This window comes from Macaca nemestrina, chromosome 15, assembly GCF_043159975.1.
Source record: "Macaca nemestrina isolate mMacNem1 chromosome 15, mMacNem.hap1, whole genome shotgun sequence".
NCBI classification, from domain to species: Eukaryota; Metazoa; Chordata; class Mammalia; order Primates; family Cercopithecidae; genus Macaca; species Macaca nemestrina.
The window spans coordinates 98077231-98097760 of NC_092139.1; the positions used below are offsets into that span (position 1 = coordinate 98077231).

Consider the following 20530-nt stretch of genomic DNA (forward strand, 5'->3'; position numbering starts at 1 on the left):
GACAACATGGGGAAACCCCATCTCTGCAAAAAATACAAAAAGATTAGCCAAGTGTGGTGATGCCCACCTGTAGTCCCAGCTACTCAGGAGGCTGAGGTGGGAGAATGGCTTGAGCCCAAGAAGTCAAGACTACAGTGAGCCATGATTGTACCACTGCACTCCAGCCTCAGTGGGCGACAGAGCGAGACCCTGTCTCAAAAAACAAACAAACAAACAAACGAATAAACAAACAAACGAACACCCCCTGCCCCAGGTCCCGGATCTGCCACCCAAGCTGTAAGATGTTGAGTGAGTGGTTTCACCCCTCTGAGCCTCAGTTTCCTTATCCATAAAGTGCCTTGGGGATGGCATGAGAATAAAACATGCTAAACTCACAAAGCTCTTGGCACAGTTTCTGGTACACAGAGAGCACTCACCAAATGATCGTTGTTGTTTCCTTTATTATGATTATGCCAGATGTGACTATCTTTGCTTCCAGGAAAGCCTCTAAATCATAAGCTATGTGCAACAAGGGAAGTGGGTAAGGGTGGGAAGCTGAGTGTGCAAGTCACACAAAGCCTGATGTAGGCAACTCCTATCAGAGGTATGTGGCCTTTGTGGCTGGGGCCCTCAAAAGACAGTCACTGCCAGAAATCTGGAGACTGAATTGTCTGGGTCTCCAGAAGAGAGTCCAACCCCACCACACCTCTGCTCCTGTCCAAGGTGCTGAAATCCACCCCACATAAGCTCCTCCTAGTCATGTACAGCCGTTGAGTCGCCTGCACCCTACCTTGTGGTCCTCCGTTCAATGCCACAAATATACAGTGAGCATCTACTATATATAGCGAGTGGAAATAAAAAGATTTAGATATGTCTCCAACCCAAGTTGCTCACAGCCATATGGAAGGAATTAAAGCATACACACTTGCCTTAGGGTAGGTGAGGACAAAGGCTAGGGGATTCATTTTGCTATTTATTGAGTTTCAGTGACACCCACTTCTTGTCTTTACCCTTGTTTTTTCCTCTTCTGAAACATTGGTACCCTCCAAGGTTGTGCCTCTCATACCTTTCTTGATCTGACCACAGCAGATGAATTTTCCCCCGGGCATCTCTTTGTGTTCTCACTAACATCATAGAGTCAGGAGGACTAACAATCAATTTCAGGGAGGGAGGGAGTGTAGGATATAGAGAGGAATCAGGTTAGGAGGTCTCTGAGAAGAGAGGGAGCCACCTAGACAGGGGTGAGCTCCTTATCATATTTCTGCATGCCCTCGTCAGGGAGCAGGACCTCCACCGTGAAGCTGACCTTCTTGGCGTGCACAAAGCTGTAGGTGTTGTCGAAGCGTAGGACATCTGGGGGACAGATGGAAAGATGGGCATTGGGCTTGGCTTTACACACTCTTTGTTCCACCCCCGGCCAGGGAGGAGGACAGGCTTGTGTTCCCACTGGCTTTCTTTGCCAAGCTGGGCCAAGCTCCCACCACGCCTCTTCCCTTCCCCATGGGAACTGCCACCCCAAGCAGGTCCTGTAAACAGACACCAACCTCCTCTTGGCGTGTGCCCAGGCCTGGCTTTACTGGCATGGAGAACAATGGTCATTACATCCCATTGTCTCATACCTGGAGACACACATGACAGGGGTGTGAAAGCTCATGCTTGCGTTCATCAGAGACCTCCCAGCTCCCTTGGATGAAGTGGGGTTCTGGAACAGGCCTGCTGGACACTGTTTGCTTCCTCACAACCACCCCAAAAAGCAGGTGTTGGCTGGGCACGGTGGCTCACGCCTATAATCCCAACACTTTGGGAGGCCAAGGTGGGTGGATCACTTGAGGTCAGGAGTTTGAGAGCAGCCTGACCAGTGTGGAGAAACCCCATCTCTACTAAAAATACAAAATTAAGTGTGGTGGCGCATGCCTGTAATCTCAGCTACTCGGGAGGCTGAGGCAGGAGAATCACTTGAACCTGGGAGGTGGGGGTTGCGGTGAGCTGAGATTGCACCATTGCTTACACCATTGCACTCCAGCCTGGGCAACAAGAGTGAAACTCTGTCTCAAAAAAAAAAAAAAAAAAAGAAAGAAAGAAAAAGAAAAAGCAAGCATTATAACTCCTGGCTCACAGGTGAGCAAACCAAGGGTCCTTCCCAGATTGGTCAGACTTTTGCCCAGGACTATGCAGCTACCTGGAGGCTGGGGCGGGACCCTGGAACCACACAGCTTTGCAGCTCCACAAGTTGATTTATTTTTCAGAGCCTCGGTTTCCTCATGTGGAAAACTACTCTATCACTTGTTGTCTGTATTCTGCAGTCCAGGTGCCCCCAAGCCCTGCAGGGCCTGTGTGTCTCTGGCTCCTGGTGCACAGTAGGTGCTCACGAATATGGACTGAGTGAGTGACTGTATGAATGAATGGTGCTAACCTAGGATGTGTGTCCCTGAATGGGGGAGGGGTGTCACTGCCCCTGTTTCCTTCTCTAAAGCATGGGACAGGTGGCTCTAGCCTTTCAGAGCCAGGTCCCAACTGGGGCAGACTTACAGACACCGGCCTCTGAGCAGGTGAGGCTCCCATCCTCAGGCACCATGTGGGCGTTGTAGCGCTGGCTGGGTAGAACCTCTGTCATCTCCCCTGCCCGCTGTCGCTCCCCCATCTTGGTCTTCAGGAAAACTCCGAAGCCGATGTCCGCTCCGTCAGATAAGAACTGCCACCTGTCAGGGGGAGGGGGAGGAGGAAGGTTGCTGCCCAGCCTGATGGGTCTCTGAGGGGTTAGGGCCTGTCCCTACCTGAGGACACAGCCTGGAAACAGGATCTCGTATTCCACTTGGTGTGACGAGCCGCGGTTGATTTGCACCGAGTGCTCGTACTGAGTCTTTACCTGGTCCCGCACGTACATGGACTTGGGGATCTCCCCGCCATAGTTGATCTGCGGACGTGGGATGAGATGGGCTTGCTCCCCTCTCCTGGCCATTGTTCATGTTTCTCCTGCCTGAGACACTTTCACCACCTCCTGGAAGTATCCTCTTCATCCTAGCCCCACTCTCCCACTCCCTCAAGTCTTCTTTGACCATCCAAGCTGGGTCAGTGCTTCTGCTGGGAGCGTCTCCTTCCAGCTCATCCCTCTGGGTTAAAATTCTCCCATTTCTTGTTTGCCTTTACAGCTGCTGAGAGCTCTGTAAGGGCCAGGGTTGTATTGACTAGCTTAACACCCAGTTCTTGGGGTCTCTCTATAGGTAATTGTGGATGAATGACTGGGTGGAAAGGGAACCCAACTTAGTTCTTGAATCTTTCTTGTCCCAGGAAGAGCTCTTTGTACCTTGGTTAAACATTTGGGGTTTCCATCTGGGTCAGTCAGGGTGCCCCCAAACTGGGCAGGCAGTTCCTCAGGACTGATGAGTTTCAGCAAACCTTCCTTCCAGTTTTCTGGGAGCAGTGGGATGCAAGGGAGGTTAGCAAGCATGGAGGGGACCAATTGGCCTCCCACATCCACCAGGATGACCTGAACTGGAGGAGAAGCCCTATAGGAGGTAGGCTGCCAGGGCCAATTCCCCAGTGTCCTAGGCCTGGGGCTATAGGAAGTGTCTTTCTCAGCACTGCATTGCTGTGGAAATGTGTTTCCCACCTTGATAGATGAATCAGCACTTTTTATGTCTCTTTGAGACAGTGTCTCACGCTGTTGTCCCAGCTGGAGTGCAGTGGCATGATCATGGCTCACTGCAACCTTGACCTCCTGGGCTCAAGTGATCCTCCCACCTCAGCCTCGCGAGTAGCTGGGACTACAGGCATGTACCACCATGCCTGGCTAATTTTTGTTTTGTTTCGTTTTTTGTTTTTTGTTTTTTTTTTTTAATAGAGATAGGGTTTCACCATGTTGCCCAAGCTAGTCTCAAACTCCTGGCCTCAAATGATTATCCACCTGGGCCTTCCAAAGTGTTGGGATTACAGTTGTGAGCCATCATGCCCAGCCTACAGCATATATATATATATATATATTTTTTTTTTTTTTAATTTTTAATTTTTTGAGACAGAGTCTTGCTCTGTTGCCCAGACTGGAGTGCAGTGGTGCGATCTCAGCTCACTGCAACCTCCGTGTCACAGGTTGAAGCAATTCTCTACCTCAGCCTCCTGAGTAGCTGGGATTACAGGTGCCCACTACCACACCTGACTAATTTTTATATTTTTAGTAGAGACGGGGTTTCACCATCTTGGCCAGGCTGGTCTTAAACTCCTGACCTTGTGATCCACCTACCTCGGCCTCTCAAAGTGCTGGGATTACAGGCATGAGCCACCACGCTCAGCCAACAGCACATTCTTGAAGATCTTCCAGTCATGAGCAGTGAAGCTAAGAGTTATCTAATTGCCTCAAGGAGACTTTAGAGCTCAATGACATCAATGGCCTTATTGGGATCACTCTGTGAGTAAGTGGCGTGCCCAAGTCAGACCTCCTAGTGGGGGATGGACAGCCTTGGGCCTTTGGAGGGACCCTCCACACCTCCCTCTGCCTAATCACCATGACCATGTTTATTACTGTTCTTCATGCCCTATGCAAAGCTCTAAGAGTTCTGGGTCCTGGCTGTTACTATGCCCCAGCCTTGTGGCTAATCCAGGCTACCCAGTTCCCCAATCGCCTCACTTTGGCCATGGGAGATTCCTTCTCTACAGTGGGATTAAGGGGAAGACCACAATGTCCCACATACCAGGGCCAAATGAGCAGAGTTGCATGGGGCAGAGGCTGTGGACTTAAGGCCTGGACTATGCTGGTAACCCACGCTGCGCTAGGCTTTGGAAGGCTTAGAAGTCATGAACCTGGATCCTTCAAACCAGGCCCTCGTAATCTATCAAGTTCCCCATCTCAGTGGAATTGGGTAGAGGCAGAGGCTCGGGTACCAGGAAGAAAGAGAAAGTAAGGATTTACAAGCTCCCCCTCACCCCTGGATCTTCAGTTCTCCTAATTCTGTGATCTGACTATCCTGCTTGGGAGAAGTTTTCCTCCAAGCCAGGGTTGTTGATTTGGGTTTAAGAACTATTTCCCTTTTCTCTCTTTCTCTCAACCTGTCACTTGTAAACATAACTATTTTCCTATTTATAAAATTAATACATATTATTATGCAGTTTAGAAATCATAGACAATACAGGTAATAAAATTAAAAACCACATAATTTCTCACTATCAACAAATAAATATTTTGTTGTTTACTAGAAATATTTATTGTACATATATTTGTTTCCATAAAAATAAGATTATATTTTTAGTTTAATCTTATTTTAGCTTATGCTTATGAAGATAAGTTTATAATCTACTTTTAAAAACTTAATGACGGCCGGGCGCGGTGGCTCAAGCCTGTAATCCCAGCACTTTGGGAGGCCGAGACGGGCGGATCACGAGGTCAGGAGATCGAGACCATCCTGGCTAACACGGTGAAACCCCATCTCTACTAAAAAAAATACAAAAAACTAGCCGGGCGAGGTGGCGGGAGCCTGTAGTCCCAGCTACTCGGGAGGCTGAGGCAGGAGAATGGTCTAAACCCGGGAGGCGGAGCTTGCAGTGAGCTGAGATCCGGCCACTGCACCCCAGCCTGGGCGACAGAGCAAGACTCTGTCTCAAAAAAAAAAAAAAAAAAAAAAAAAAAAACTTAATGACATTTCCATGGCATTAAATATTTACACATAGCATTATTTTTCATGACTGCTCCAGAATTCATCAAATGCATGCACCATTATTTATTTATCCAGTCTTTTCTTGTTGGACTTCCTTTCTCTGAATTGTGACTACTCTTTCTGCTTGTCTGCCTCATCCTCTTCAGCTGAGGTTGCCTTTAGAAGCACTAAGCTTATGAATGTTGAAAAGAAACCGAGACTTATATACCAGAAATTGACTAGCAACCAACCTGAAACCAATGAGGTGGTAGGTGTGGAGGCCTTGTCCACCAAAGGGGTATGGCAGGGAAAAGAGCAAAGGTAGCAGACTCTTTAGGGTAAAACCCACTTCACTGTTGGGAAGAAGGAGCCTCTGACTAGGTGATGTGTAGAGTCTGTTGTTTTGAGATAGGGTCTCACTCTGTTGCCCAGGCTGGAGTGCAGTGGTGTGAACATGACTCACTGCAGCTTCAAACTCCTGGGCTCAAGTGATCCTCCTGCCTCAGCCTCCTGAGTAGCTGGAATTACAGGTGCGCACCACCACACCCAGCGAATTTTAAAATTTTTTGTAGAGATGGGGTCTTGCTATGTTGCTGTGGCTGGTCTCAACCTTCTGATCTCAAGCAATCCTCCTGCCTCAGCCTCCCAAAGTGCTGGGATTATAGATGTGAGGCACTGCACCCAACCTAATGTGTGGAGTTCTAGATGGGGTAATGGGACAACCTCACTCCAAAGGTCATGTAGAGAGGTCAGGAAATTGAGCTGAAATTGAGTTGTGTTACTTACTTCCCAACACAATAATTTTCCTGCGAGTATCCTCACTAAGGAATGGTTTCATGAGGTTGTAGCCCACAGGGAACAGTTTGGTAGCTGGAGAGATAGAAGTAAGGATAATGGGAAGGAAAGAATTACATTGAGCAATCCCCTCCGTAACGGTTATAGCCAATGATACAGAGGAGTCATGACTAACCCTGGTCAATTCCAGTGTCTGTCCTGCACCGAGTGAACCATCCAACCAACCAGTCAACCAGCCAACAAACAGCCAACGAACCAATCACGCAATGCAATAATCAACCACTCATTCAGTCAACAAACCAGCCAAACATTCAAGCTGCTAATCAGCCACCTATTCAGTCAACCAATAAACAAGCCAACCTACCACATAATCAGCCACCTAACAAATCAGCCAAACAGCAAAGCAATCAGCCAATGGAACAGCCAGATAACCACTCAACTAACTGTGTTCTCTAGCCAGCCAGTCATCCAAATAACCAGTCAGCCAACCATCCAAATAACCAGCTAGCCAGTCATCCAAACAACTAGACAGCCGACTCTCCAAATAACCAGCCAGCCACCATCCAAATAACCATCTAAGATTCAGCCAAACAACAAACCAGGCAACCAGCGAACCAACCTGCCAACCAGCCATCAAAACAACCTGCCAACCAAAATGCCAACCAGCCACTCAATCAGTCAACCAAGCTAAGAACTAGCCAACCAAGCAGCCAGCCAATTCTCCAACCAACCACCAGTCAGTCAACTAGCCAAGCAACCAACTGGCCAGTCAACTGAACAACCAATCAAGCAATCAATGGATCAACCAACCAGCCAATCACCAAACATCCATCCATCTTTTCATCTACCCACCAACCCAAACAACAATCACCCAAATACCTGTGCAGCATCCACCATGGACCCAGGCCTGTGAGGGCTACAACAAAAGTGGAGAATCACAGCCCCTGCCTTCAAGGAGCAGAAAACTCAGCCAGTAAAGCAGGATGAGCACAAATAAAACAGCTGGAGATCCCTAAAAGGCAGCAAACAGGAAAGGCGGCACCAGTTGCCAGTGCCAGAGGCAGTCTGGGGAGGGAGAGATCATCATGGACAGGAGAAATAAGGGAGGATCCCTGGGAGAGCTGGGACTGGAGTTGCCTTCTCTTGCAGTAAGGCCAATCCTAGAAGTTACCATTTATTGAGAACTTACTCTATACCAGGCATTCTAAGTGATCTGCATACAGCCAAGAAACCAACCTGCCTCTCAACAATCCTGGGACAAAGACAGTGTTATCATCCTCAGCGTACAGAGGAGGAAACAGAGGCACAAGTGAAGTCATTTGTCACACACCTTTCACAATGAGCATGAACTTCAGGGTCTCTGGGTAATTCTCTTCAAGGAGGCCAAAGAACTGTGGAAGCAAGAGAGATCCCTTCAGAGAGCACATCGCGTCTTCTCCTACCTCCATCTCCTTTGCAATCTCCCGTTGGGAGGTTTCAGATGGCTCTGGAGGGTTTTCCTTCATGCCATCACCTCCACTGGCCTCTGGAGGGAACCTTCTCACCTCAAACTATTATAACCATACTCTAATAATAATTACATAATAATCGTTTTTAGTAAATATTATAATAATTGCAGTATAATAATAATGACTACTATTTATTAAATGTTCACTATTTGCCAAGGAGTGTATATACACTTTACATAACAACTTGCTGAAGTATCCCTACATTGCTATCCCCATTTTGTAGGTGAGGAAACCAGCATGGAGAGGGTTTGGTGGAAGCTGGCGCGTGTGGTCTCAGCAGTGTTGTCCCTGAAACCCATTCTGTGGGATCTTCTAGGAAACATATTAAGGCCTTTTGGGGTTTGAGTCACAATGAGGGAGGCCGGGACATTTTTTAAACTAAATCTTGGCTCTCAGACCTAAAGGACAGATAGGAGAAAGTCAGGGGAAGTTGTGGGAGGTAGGTGTGTGTGGTGGGAACCAGGGTTGTTCAGACAGAAGGAATAGCAAGGGCAAAGAAAGGCTCAGAGGGAATGGCAATAGCTACCATTGTTGAGAAATATGTATTAGGCCCTGTGTGCTAAACTGCATACTTGCATTATCTCATTTCGCTTTTGCAACCATTATTTATTAATATCCCTGTTTTATAGGTGAGCAGCTGGGTCATGGCAGGCCAAGCTGGTCATCAAAGCAAGTGGTGGGTGGCCCTGGGCCTTCTCCTCACCTCCTGGTACACTTCTACCAGAGGTTTCCAGAAGTGTTTCAGTCCCAGGCCCTCACAGTCAAATATCATCACGATGGTCTCAATCTTCTTCCCTAGCTGCAAGGATGAGAGCAAGAAGTAGTTCTGGGGTTCAGGGTGTTGGCTTGGGAGGTGGTAACCCAAGTACATGACACCTTGGGGCTTCTTCTAGCCCCGACTCTGTCCTCAGAGGAACAAGTGGACAAACCAGTGAATGCATTTCCCCACTCATCCGTCCATCCATCCATCCATCCATCCATCCATCCATCCATCCATCCATCCGTCCGTCCGTCCATCCGTCCATCCATCCATCCATCCGTCCATCCGTCCGTCCATCCATCCATCCGTCCATCCACCCGTCCGTCCATCCACCCATCCGTCCGTCCGTCCGTCCGTCCGTCCGTCCATCCATCCATCCATCCATCCACCCACCCACGTACCCACCCCCTTATATGTCAATTTACCCATCAATTAATTGACCCATCCATCAATTCATATTGTCATTAATTTATTCATCCTTCATTATTCCAGCTGATATTTATCAAGCACTTTTTTTGTGTGTGCCAGACACTGAAAGTGTAATGAATAATGCCTAATAACCCACAGTTCTTGTCCTTAAAAAGTTCACTGGCTGGCTGGGGAGATGACAAGCAACCAGGTCATTTGGATCCTATGAAAAGTGCTGCGATAGGTCAGCACAAGGGCTGCAGGGATACAGAATGGTTATTTAACCCAGGTGGAGGACTCAGAGAAGGTGACATCTACGTTTCAGACCTAAAGGACAGATAGGAGAAAGTCAGGGGAAGTTGTGGGAGGTAGGTGTGTGTGGTGGGAACCAGGGTTGTTCAGACAGAAGGAATAGCAAGGGCAAAGAAAGGCTCAGAGGGAATGGCAATAGCTACCATTGTTGAGAAATATGTATTAGGCCCTGTGTGCTAAACTGCATACTTGCATTATCTCATTTCACTTTTGCAACCATTATTTATTAATATCCCTGTTTTATAGGTGAAGGAGCTGAGGCTCAGACAGGTGACATATTCAAAACACTAAAAAAACAAAACAAAACAAAAAAAACCCATCAACCAAGAATTCTAATCCAGGCCCAGTACAGTGGCTCATGCCTGTAATTCCAGCACTCTGGGAGGCCAAGGCGGGTAGATCACAAGGTCAGAAGATCGAGACCATCCTGGCCAATATGGTGAAACCCCGTGTCTATCAAAAATACAAAAATTGGCCGGGCGCGGTGGCTCACGCCTGTAATCCCAGCACTTTGGGAGGCCGAGACGGGCGGATCATGAGGTCAGGAGATTGAGACCATCCTGGCTAACACGGTGAAACCCCGTCTCTACTAAAAAATACAAAAAACTAGCCGGGCGAGGTGGCGGGCGCCTATAGTCCCAGCTACTCGGGAGGCTGAGGTAGGAGAATGGTGTGAACCCGGGAGGCGGAGCTTGCAGTGAGCTGAGATCCGGCCACCGCACTCCAGCCTGGGTGACAGAGCGAGACTCCGTCTCAAAAAAAAAAAAAAAAAAAAAAAAAAAAAATTAGCCAGGTGTGGTGGTGTGCGCCTATAATCCCAGCTACTCAGGAGGCTGAGGCAGGAAAATCGCTTGAACCTGAGAGGCGGAGGTTTCAGTGAGCCAAGATCACACCAATGCACTCCAGCCTGGGCGACAGAGCAAGGCCCTGTCTCAAGAAAAAAAAAAAAAAAAAAAAAAGAGTTCTATTCCCAGCAAAAGTATCCTTCAAGACACTGTCTTTCTGTGACTGTGACTTTTCAAGGCCACACAGCTGGTAAGCAACAGAGCTGGTGTTTGACCCCAGAGCCCTCTGACTGCGGTTGTAGAGAACACAGGTGTGTTTCTATGACCAATCCCCCCGGCAGCCTCACCTGCCCCCAGCCATCTGCCCCACCTGGCCTGGGCCTCACCCTCTCTGTCTGCAGGTCACACTCATGCAGGATGCGCTCACAGTCCCTCATCTTGGTCTTGAGCAGGTCCTGCTTGGTGACTGAGAAGAGCAGCCCCTTGGGATCAAGTGGCCCAATGATGTCATACCACACGGGGCAGCCATCACGGTCATAGCCACACAGGCCCCCAGGCATGTACTTCTGGATCACCTGGGCATGAAAAGATGCACAGAACTTGGCATTACACACCTCCCTTGAGACCCACAAACCAGGCTGACCTGGGTGGCCCAAGCCTACACACACCATGGTATAAAGCACTGTCCCTCCCTGGAAAGTAGAGCTATTGTCTCAGGTGAGAAAGCTGAGGTCCTGCAGGGCAGGGCCTTGCCCACAGAGGGTAAATGGCAAAGCCAGGTCTCAGCAGGCCCCAGGGCTTCTAAGGTCTGCCCCGATGTCTCCCATGTCCCTTTCTGTGGAGAAGAGTAGGGTTTAGTGATGGAGAACACAGATTCTGAAGGTTAACAGAAATGGCTGAAAAACAGACACTGGCTGGGCATGGAGGCTCATTCCTGTAATCCCAGCTACTCAGGAGGTTGAGGCAGATGGGATCTCCTGAGGCCAGGAGTTTGAGACCAGCTTGGGCAACAGAGGGAGACCCTGTCTCTACAAAAATAAAATACATTAGCCAGCCACGGTAATACACATCTGTAGACTTGGGAAGCTGAGGTAGGAGAATCACTTGAGCCCAGGAGTTCAAGGTTGCCGTGAGCCATGATCGTGCCACTGCACACCAGCCTTGGCAACAGACTGAGACTCCATCCATAAAAGAAAAAAAAAAAAAAAAAGCAGATACTGCTGCTTCTCTACTGTGTGTCCTTGAGCAAGTGACACCACCTCTCTGAGCTCCATTCTACCTCCTCTTTTGTAAAATGGTTTGGATAATCCCTCACTCTTGGGACTGCTGGGGAAAGTCCCTGAGATAATATAGGCAAAGCAGACTGCGCAGCTCAGGGTACATGCCCTACAAGTGAAGATGCGATCATTACTCTACTAAGATGCCAGTGGTGGCACCATTCTCATCAGTGCCTTGATGAGCTAAACTTCTTTCCCACCCAGACAGGATGCTTTAGGCAATGCCCTAGGGGGTGGGGGTGCAGAAGCACAGGCTAACCGTGGTGGTTAAGAGCCTGGGTTCGGGGGGCCAAACAGGCCTGAGCATAAATCGCAGCCTTGTGTTGGGCTATGGGACTGTGGGCAAGTTACCTAATTTTTGCTGGGCTTGTGTCCTCATCCACAAAATGGGGACAATAGTATCCATCATTGTGATGATTAAAGAAGCTCATGCTGCTAACGTCTTAACCTAGGCCTGGACCTCGCAAGCCCCCAGGAAACATTCATTATTACTATAGGAAAGGAGACTGTGGGCCTGCGGGTTCCACATGCCTCTCAGCCTTGCTGCCCCTCATTCATGGTCCCCAGTGACCTTAAGCGGTATGTCCATGAAAGACTGAGGTGTTTGGCGGTGTTGGCTCACCTCTGGGGGCTGCCAATCAAGGATATGATCAATATCCATGGTCTTCCGGAACTCCATGTACTGAAAGGGAAATGAGTGGTAAGACCCCATTGGGCTCCCAGCGCCCTGAGAGCGGGGATGGAAGGAGGGGCTTGAGACATGGATTGCCCCCGACAAAACCCCTCCATAAATTTCCAGAGTGGATAAGTCTCACCTTGCGGAGCATAGCCTCTGACTTCTGCAAGTCAAAATTCCGAGCTGTGGGAAAACAGAAGGAAGGTGTGAGGCAGGAAAGATGCCTTTGTCTTGCTCCTGGCCAGTGGGAGCTATGGAGGATGCTGGGGGCTGGGGTAAGACCTCGCTCCCCTACCCCCTTCCCTCCTCTGGACCTGAATATGAGAAGCAAGATTGTGTGGATGGACCCTGAGAGCCATGAGACACTCTGGATCAGTTGAGACCAGGCCCCTCTTGATGCTCCCTGATCCCAACCTCTCCCATCTCTGCCCTCACCTCGGAGCCAGCGTAGAAGGAAATAATCATCAGGGTTTGGCAGGGCGGGAAGCACATCCTGGACATTTTCTCGAAACTGGCAAGAGAGATGCTAGTTAAAGTGGCTCTCTCACATTAAGCCTTGGCCTCCAGACTCAAAGACTGTTTTCATAGCCTCTCCTTTCCTCCCACATGCAAAATGGCCCACATTGATAAAAGGATGGGTTAATGGTTGAATAGAAGGAGAGATGGATCACTGGATAGGTAGATGAATGGGAGGATAGATGGATTAATAAATGGTTAGAAAGAAGAACAGATGGGTGAGTGGGTAGGTAGATGAAAAGAGGAAGAAGAAATGAATGGATGGATGGATGGATGGATGGATGAGTGGGTGGGTGGATAAGTCAGTGGATGGACAGAGGAGAGATGGGTGGGTGATAGAGAGAAGGAAAGATGGATAGGTGGATGGGTGGGTAGGAAGATGGGTGTGTGAATGAAAGAAAGGATAAACAGGCCAGGTATGGTGGCTCATGCCTGTAATTCCAGTGCTTTGGGAGGCTGAGGTTGGTGGATCACCTGAGGTCAGGAGTTTGAGACCAGCCTGGCCAACATGGTGAAAACCCATCTCTACTAAAAATAAAAAAATTAGCTGGGTGTGGTGGCGCACGTCTGTAATCCCAGCTACTCAGGAGGCCGAGGCAGGAGAATTGCTTGAACCTGGGAGATGGAGGCTGCAGTGAGCTGAGATCGCTCCACAGCCCTCCAGCCTAGATGACAGAGCAAGACTCTATCTCAAAAAAAAAAAAAAAAAAAAAAAAAAGAAGAAGAAGAAGAAAGGATAAATAATTGGGTGGGTGAATACGTAGATTGGAGTCTGGATGCATTCTTAGTTCCCTCCATGTGTTAGCTCTCAAAATATCTGCTTTTTTTCATCCCATCTTCTATTAAAACATGGTTAGTAATTATATGTCCTCTTCCTTCTTTAGCTCTTTGAATGACAACAGCTTCTGCTCTGTCTCTCGGGCTTTTACAGTTTGGTCATCTTTCAGGATCCCAAGGAGAAAGGGGTTAAAGGGCAGACCAGCAGCATCTTTCAACTCCTACCTATGGTGCCTAGGAGAGAGGAAGGGGGGTGCCTGGCTGCCAGGTAAACCTCTCTGGTTCTGGCTCCTGGATGAGAAGAAGTCAGGCTCAATCTTGGGTGGGCACCACCCACGCTAATGCCTGGAAGTGGTGCTAGTCCCTCAACCCCCACCCTGGACAGGGTTGATGTCACTGGGCACTGTGGGGCTTGACCCTTTGGGAGGTAACACCAAAGAGACAATGTCAAGGACATGCTGAATCAACTGAGTGGGGCGGGGTTCCAGCCACTCCTTTCCACCCCCAGCCCCTTTCCCCTGGTCTTCCGGAACTCCAGGGGGAGGGGCTCTCACCTTGGCCAGGGTCTCTGCCTGTTTGGGGCTCAGGTCTCCGACTCGGCCACTCATGGTGCTGGCTGAGGCTTGAGGAGTGGTGGCCACTATAGGCAAGAGGCCAAGCCTAGTTTGTCAGCCCTGACCCAGCTGGGTCCTTTTGCCCCCGCTCCTGGGCGTGGCCCCAAGTGCCTCCTCATTGGCCAACTGTTTAAATTGCACGTTACATAATTGGGATTAAGTGAGGTCCCGTGCTTGGCTTGGGGACAGATCTGGGGGGAGCAGGCGGGCATGGAGCATGTGCCAAATGTCCCCTGCCAGGAGGAGGCAGCTGGGAGGAAGGGAGGCTGGCCTCCCGTGACCTTGGAGCCCAGGGTGAGTGCCTGTAGAACCCGCTGACCCTCCCAGGCCTCCAGTGACCACTGCCCTGGAGAAGGGGGAGTTTCAGGGAAATGAGGACCACGCCTTGTGGGTACCCTTTCCCCCTGAGACCCAGTCTTCACACACTTAGGATTCTGCAGAGATCACCCCCCTCTACCCAGCTCTGACAGGGTAGGATTCTGAGGCTTGGCCGGTGTAGTAAACAGTTCATTCACTTTGTTGGGGGTGGGAGGCCCAGGTCCTTCTTTCATAACAAATGTCCACAGTCAAGAGGACAGATGGCATCTTTTGAATGTCACTTGCTTCATTTATAAAACGGGGCTGTTAATGCTTGCCCTGCCCTCCTTCTGTGGTTGGAGGGAAGATCTAATGAGACACAGGGACTGTCAAGGGTTGTGTGCATCTAAAGGATACTCCCCGTCAGCTCTCCTGGTACCCCCGGGAGCTGTAAGCTTCATCTCCAGGAAGGGAGAGACCCTGTTATCCATGACTCCCTCTGAAGAAACCATCAGCTTGAGACTGCAGCGTGGCCATGTGGCTGCATGGCCACATCTCGGCCTTGAACGGGTCTGCATGGGTTGAAACCACCCTGGGCTAGCCTCGGCCCCAGCAGCTGGGCTAGCCCACACCATTCTGCCTAGGACTTTTCTAGGTCCCCTACTCCTGGGGCATCCTGGGTACCTACCCTTGAGCTACAATGGGCCTCTATTCTGGGCTAACCCAGGGTCTCTTTAGGCTAGTAGATGTTGGTCAGTATCAGACACCTTCTCAGGGACATCTTCCTTGCTCTGGGGTGCTGATAGAGTTGGATCCGGAAGGAGAAGGCAGGGCTGACGCTGGCCATTTCTGTCTGCCTGGGGAGCCCATGGCATGTACTCAGGAACAGTTAGGTAACTGTCCACACCCCAGCCCTACCCCATTTCACATTCCAGCCTCAATTTCTGCAAAGCCCCAGCTGTCTACACCCACTTCCTGCCAGGCCAGTAATGTACAGAGATTGGGTTCCTCCACTGCCCTCTCCCGAGCCACTAATCCTGCCCATTTCTCACCAGTCTCCTTTCTCACCCTAATCCCTATAAGGTGAGGTGTGCTAGTTACTTCTGGGGGCATCAGAGACTGCAAAGGAGAGCCAGGAGGGAGGGTTGGGGGTCTTCTCAGGAGTTGTAAGCCTTCACACTGAGCTCTTTTCCCGACCCAGACCACAAATTTGTTAAGCACCTTGCTATGTTCACAAATCCTCATCAGCCACAGTGCCACTCCATAGAACTTCCTGTGATGGTAGACATTTTCTGTGTGGGGTGTCCTGTTAGACATATCTGGTAGCCACTGGTTACATGTGAAATATGGTTAGCATGACTGAGGAACTGAAGTTTTAATTGAACTGGATTTTAATACATTTTACTTTAAGTTGTTTAATCTGGCTAGTGGTTACCATATTGGATGGTACAGGTGGACCATATTTCTTTTATTTTGTTTTATTTTATTTTTGAGACGGTCTCACTCTGTTGCCCAGGCTGGCGTGCAGTGGCATGATCTTGGCTCACTACAACCTCGACCTCCCCAGGCTCAATCAATCCTCCCACTTCAGCCCCCCGAGTAGCCTGGACTGTAGGCAATTTCCACCATGCCCTGCTAATTTCTTGTATTTTTTGTAGAGATGGGTCTCATTACAGGCATTACCTCATTTTGGCCTGGTGCAGTGGCTCACATGTGTAAACCCAGCACTTTGGGAGGCCGAGGCAGGTGGATCACCTGAGGTCAGGAGTTCCAGACCAGCCTAGCCAACATGGCAAAACCCTGTCTACTAAAAATACAAAAATTAGCTGGGCGTGATGGCGGGTACCTGTAATCCCAGTTACTCAGGAGGCTGAGGCAGGAGAATGGCTTGAACCTGGGAGGCGGAGGTTGCAGTGAGCCGAGATCGTGCTACTGCACTCCAGCCTGGGGCACAGAGTGAGACTCCATCTCAAACAAGAAAAAAGCAGCGCATTACCTCATTTACATCTCAGAACATACCTGTGGTATCAGGTAGGTACTATTAAGCCCATTATACAGATAAGCAAACTGAGGTATAGAGAAGTAAAGTAACTTATCCAGGGGTAAACCCATGCAATTAACCACTCTGCTGTTGTGCTGTGAAGCTATCCCATAGTCTCGGCTCTAGGAGCTTCCACCTTACTTAGGGAGAGAGCCCAAGGATAAAAGTCACCTATATGTGATGCAGCTGGTATCTGAGCCAGGCCTTGAAGAAAGGAAGGATTTTGATTTACAGAGAGCAAAATAAAGGGCATCCCAAGTGGAGGGGATGGCACAGGCAAAGGCGTGGAGGTGGGAAACTGAGAAGTATGTGGAGGGGTGGTGGGGAGATTACAGCAAACAAGACAGATGAGGACCCAGCTTGCACAGAGCTCACAGTCTCCCATTGGTGGGCATTCCCTCTGTGCTGGGAGCTTTATATCACTATCCAATCATTCGGAAGCAGGTATGGGTATTCTCATTTTACAGCCAAATAAAGTTCAGAGAGGTCAAGAAACTTTTCTGAGGTCACACAGCCAGTAAATGAGGAGCCAGAACTTGAACCCAAACCTATCTGACTCTGGATTACACAGCCCACCCTGCTTTCCCCTGGAGGGCTTAATATTGTGCCCAGAATATAGTAAGTGCTCAATTAATGGTCTATATTGTCATTGTGTGGAAGCCTGGATCTGCCTGGATTCAACCTGGATTCGGGCTGCAGGGTGTCTTGGGGCCAGAAGGGTTAATTTTGCCTGCTTTGAAACAAACGTCTTGGGGAAGGAGAGCCCCCCAGCCTGCCCCCCAAACCCCAGAGCACACTGTCTCCAGGTAAGGTCCCATGTGTGTTTGGCTTCTCATTTACAAAGCTCTCAGGGGACCATGGCAACAACCACAACGTAAACAACCGCAGGTGGGTAGATAGAGTTGCTTGCACCCCTAACCGTGGCACCTCTCCTTCCAGCCAGTTACTAGGAAATCTGAAAGAGCTGCCTCTTCCAGTCCATCCCCGGCACATTCCTGATCACCTCCCCCGCTAGGATGGACCTTGCCAGAAGCAGTTGGGTAGGTCTAAAGGGGCCCCTTCTGGGGGTACAGGAGCCGCGACATAGGGCAGGCATCACTGGAAGGAGGTGAGTGGGGGGCATTTAGACCACACAGATGTGAAGTGGGTGGCCTAAAAAGGGGAGATGAAGGCCAGGTGCCGAGGCTCACACCTATAATCCCAGTGCTTTGGGAGGCTGATGTGGGAGGATTGCTGGAGGCCAGGAGTTTGAGATCAGCCTGGCAACATGGGGAGACCCTGTCTCTTCAAAAAATTTAAAAATTAGCTGGGCATGATGGTGTACACCTGTAGTCCCAGTTACTTGGGAGGCTGAGGCAGGAGGATCCCTCAGGCCCAGGAGTTTGAGGTTGCAATGAGCCTTCATAGGGCCACTGCACTCCAGCCTACGCAACAGAGTGAAACCTTATCCTTTAAAAAAATAAAAGGGTTATGGGGAGATGGAAAGGGATTGGGGTGCAAATCTCCAGACCCCAGTGATGCTCTCAGCAGCACCTGGGACAGTCCACTTTCTATCTTTTACCCTTGGGCAGTTTCATCTCCTTTAATAAATTTTAAAAAAAAGTAAGCATGATATAATTCATATATCACAAATTCATTCTTTTTAAAAATAGAAGGTATCAAGTTTTATTATCATTTTATTTAAAAAAAATCAGTAACAAACAAGACTGTGAGAGACAGCTGCAGAGAGGTGCTCACCTCAACACCGCCTGAGGAAAAGGTCACCCGGGGTAGAAGAAGATCCTGGGTGCAGCAAGGGAGGGTCATTCCTGTCACCCCAGCCAGTGGGGTCAGGAGGCACCGCCCACCCAGGCTGAGCCAGGCTCAGGTAATAGTAGCCTAAAACAATAGCCAAGGAAGTTAGAGTCAGATGTCTGCTTCCTCTATAGAAACTAAAGACAACATCTTAGCATATATTTTCAAGGCATTTTTCAGAAACCTGGACCCCTCCACAAAAGGATCCACTAAAGACTGAACTCTTTGTTGTAAATTTCTATTTACAAGACACCTGCAGCCCGAATCCAGGTTGAATCCAGGCAGATCCAGGCTTCCACACAATGACAATGTAGACCATTAATTGAGCACTTACTATATTCTGGGCACAATATAGTGAGGGGCTTAGAGGGAGTCACAGCCACCAGCCCAAGTAACCGGGACCACCAGCCCAACAGGCCTCTCCTCTCTGGAGAAGCAGGGTCCCAGATAACAGGGCCCAGCTGGAACCTCATCAGCCCTTCCCCGTCTCCCCTCCCCTTGCCCAGGGAGACAAGGGTCATCCCAGCACAGCTGAGGCTGTGACTTGAGAAGCCAGTTGCATTCTCTAGAACGGTGCTGTGCAACAGATGGAAATGCGCCCTCTGTGTGGTCAGCACGGTAGCCACGAGCCACATATGGTGACCGAGTGAGCCCTTGAAGTGTGGTTAGTGCAACTGAGTTTGATGGAGCGGGGGTCCCTCTTCGGGGCCTGCTGGGCTCCCCACAAGCATGGAAATAAAGGAAAACCTTGAGTTCCTTCCGGGGAAATTCCAAGCCCCTACCTAGCCCTGAGAAGTAAATAAGCAACTTGATAACCAAGAAGGTAATAGTAGCCTAAAACAATAGCCAAGGAAGTCAGAGTCAGATGTTTGGTTCCTCCATAGAAACTAAAGACAACATCTTAGCATGTTTCTGAGTTGTTTTTCAGAAACCTGGACCCCTCCGCAAAAGGATCGGGTGAAGACTGAACTCTTTGTTGTAAATTTCTTCCTGAAGGGTTTAGAGGGAGTCACAGCCACCAGCCCAAGCTAACATTCTTTTCTGTTGACCCCAAATTTTTAAACAAACCTTCTTTACTTTAACCAATTGCAAATCAGAAAACGTTGACTCTACCTATGACCTGTAACGCTCAGCTGCAAGATACCCCACTGTTTTAGGCCAAGACCCATGTGTAACCTCCACACAATGATTTTGTCTATAACTTCGGTTTTCCTGAAATTTACCCCTGCCTTTAAAAACCCTTACCTGCAAACCATCAGGGAGGTCAGGGTTTAAGCCTTAGCTGCCTGGTCCTCTTTGCTGGGTGCCCTGCAAATAAACACTTTCCTTTCTATTGCTACAAAAATATCAGAATTGATATCTGGACTTACTGTGCCAGGCGAGCAGACGCCGGTTCAGTTCTAGCACAGGAGGAATGAATTAACTTCATGTGATTTTAGTTGACTTAAATTTAAACAGCCACACGTGGTTACTGTGTTGGATAGCACAAGCCTAGAGCTTAGAGAAAACAAACCAAAGAACGCCAGCTGAGTCCCAGGCACATGGCAGAAAGAGGGTAGAATGGGTTACTTCAGCTATTCCAGCCCAGTGAAAAGGCACCAGGGGCCAGGTGCGGTGGCTCATGCTTGTAATCTCAGCACTTTGAGAGGCCAAGGCAGATGGATCATTTGAGGTCAGGAGTTCAAGACCAGCCTGGCCAACATGGTGAGCCCACCCCCTCCCCCCAAATCTCTACAAAAAGTGCAAAAATTCACCGGGCGTGGTGGTGGGTGCCTGTAATCCCAGCTACTCAGGAGGCCGAGGCATGAGAATTGCTTGAACACAGGAGGTGAGCTGAGATTACACCATCGCACTCTAGCCTGGGTGACAGAGGGAGACACTGTCTCAATAAAAAAAAAAAAAAAAAGGCACCAGGAATGGGGCAAGAGAAGAGGCCAAAATGCACCCAGCCACACAAAAATTCACTCACTCAGCCAAGTGCAGTGGTTGATGCCTGTAATCCTGTAATCCCAGCACTTTGGGAGGCTGAGGCAGGTGGATCACCTGAAATCGGGAGTTCAAGACCATCCTGGCCAACATAGTGAAATGGTAAAACCCCGTCTCTACTAAAAATACAAAAATTAGCTGGGTGTGGTGGCATGAGCCTGTAGTCCCAGCTGCTCAGGAAGCTGAGGCAGGCGAGTCACTTGAACCTGGGAGGCAGAGGTTGCAGTGAGCATCACACCACTGCACTCCAGCCTGGACGACGGAGGGAGATTCTGTCTCAAAAAAAAAAAAAAAAAAAAGGCCGGGCGTGGTGGCTCATGCCTGTAACCCCAGCACTTTGGGAGGCCAAGGTGGGTGGATCACTTGAGGCCAGGAGTTTGA

General features: G+C 49.3%; 1 protein-coding gene across 5 annotated transcripts; it reads right to left on the bottom strand.

The window, feature by feature from the left end:
- Positions 1-420: 420 nt before the first annotated feature.
- On the bottom strand, positions 421-19553 carry LOC105487233 (SEC14 like lipid binding 3). Of its 5 annotated transcripts, none has more exons than XM_011750609.3 (12): positions 15550-15651; positions 12560-12635; positions 12264-12307; positions 12071-12130; positions 10558-10746; positions 8610-8705; positions 7729-7789; positions 6390-6473; positions 3284-3390; positions 2754-2893; positions 2509-2678; positions 421-1332 (listed from the first exon to the last, which is right to left on the bottom strand). In XM_011750609.3, the coding sequence occupies exons 1-12, from the start codon at positions 15643-15645 to the stop codon at positions 1211-1213; spliced, it is 1245 nt and encodes a 414-aa protein (XP_011748911.2). In that variant the 5' UTR covers positions 15646-15651; the 3' UTR covers positions 421-1210. The 5 variants fall into 5 exon arrangements, with proteins under 5 accessions (XP_011748911.2, XP_011748912.1, XP_070936500.1 ...); XM_011750610.2 differs by lacking the exon at positions 15550-15651 and adding an exon at positions 13972-14095; XM_071080399.1 differs by lacking the exons at positions 12560-12635; positions 15550-15651 and adding an exon at positions 19534-19553.
- Between the last annotated feature and the right edge of the window lie 977 nt (positions 19554-20530).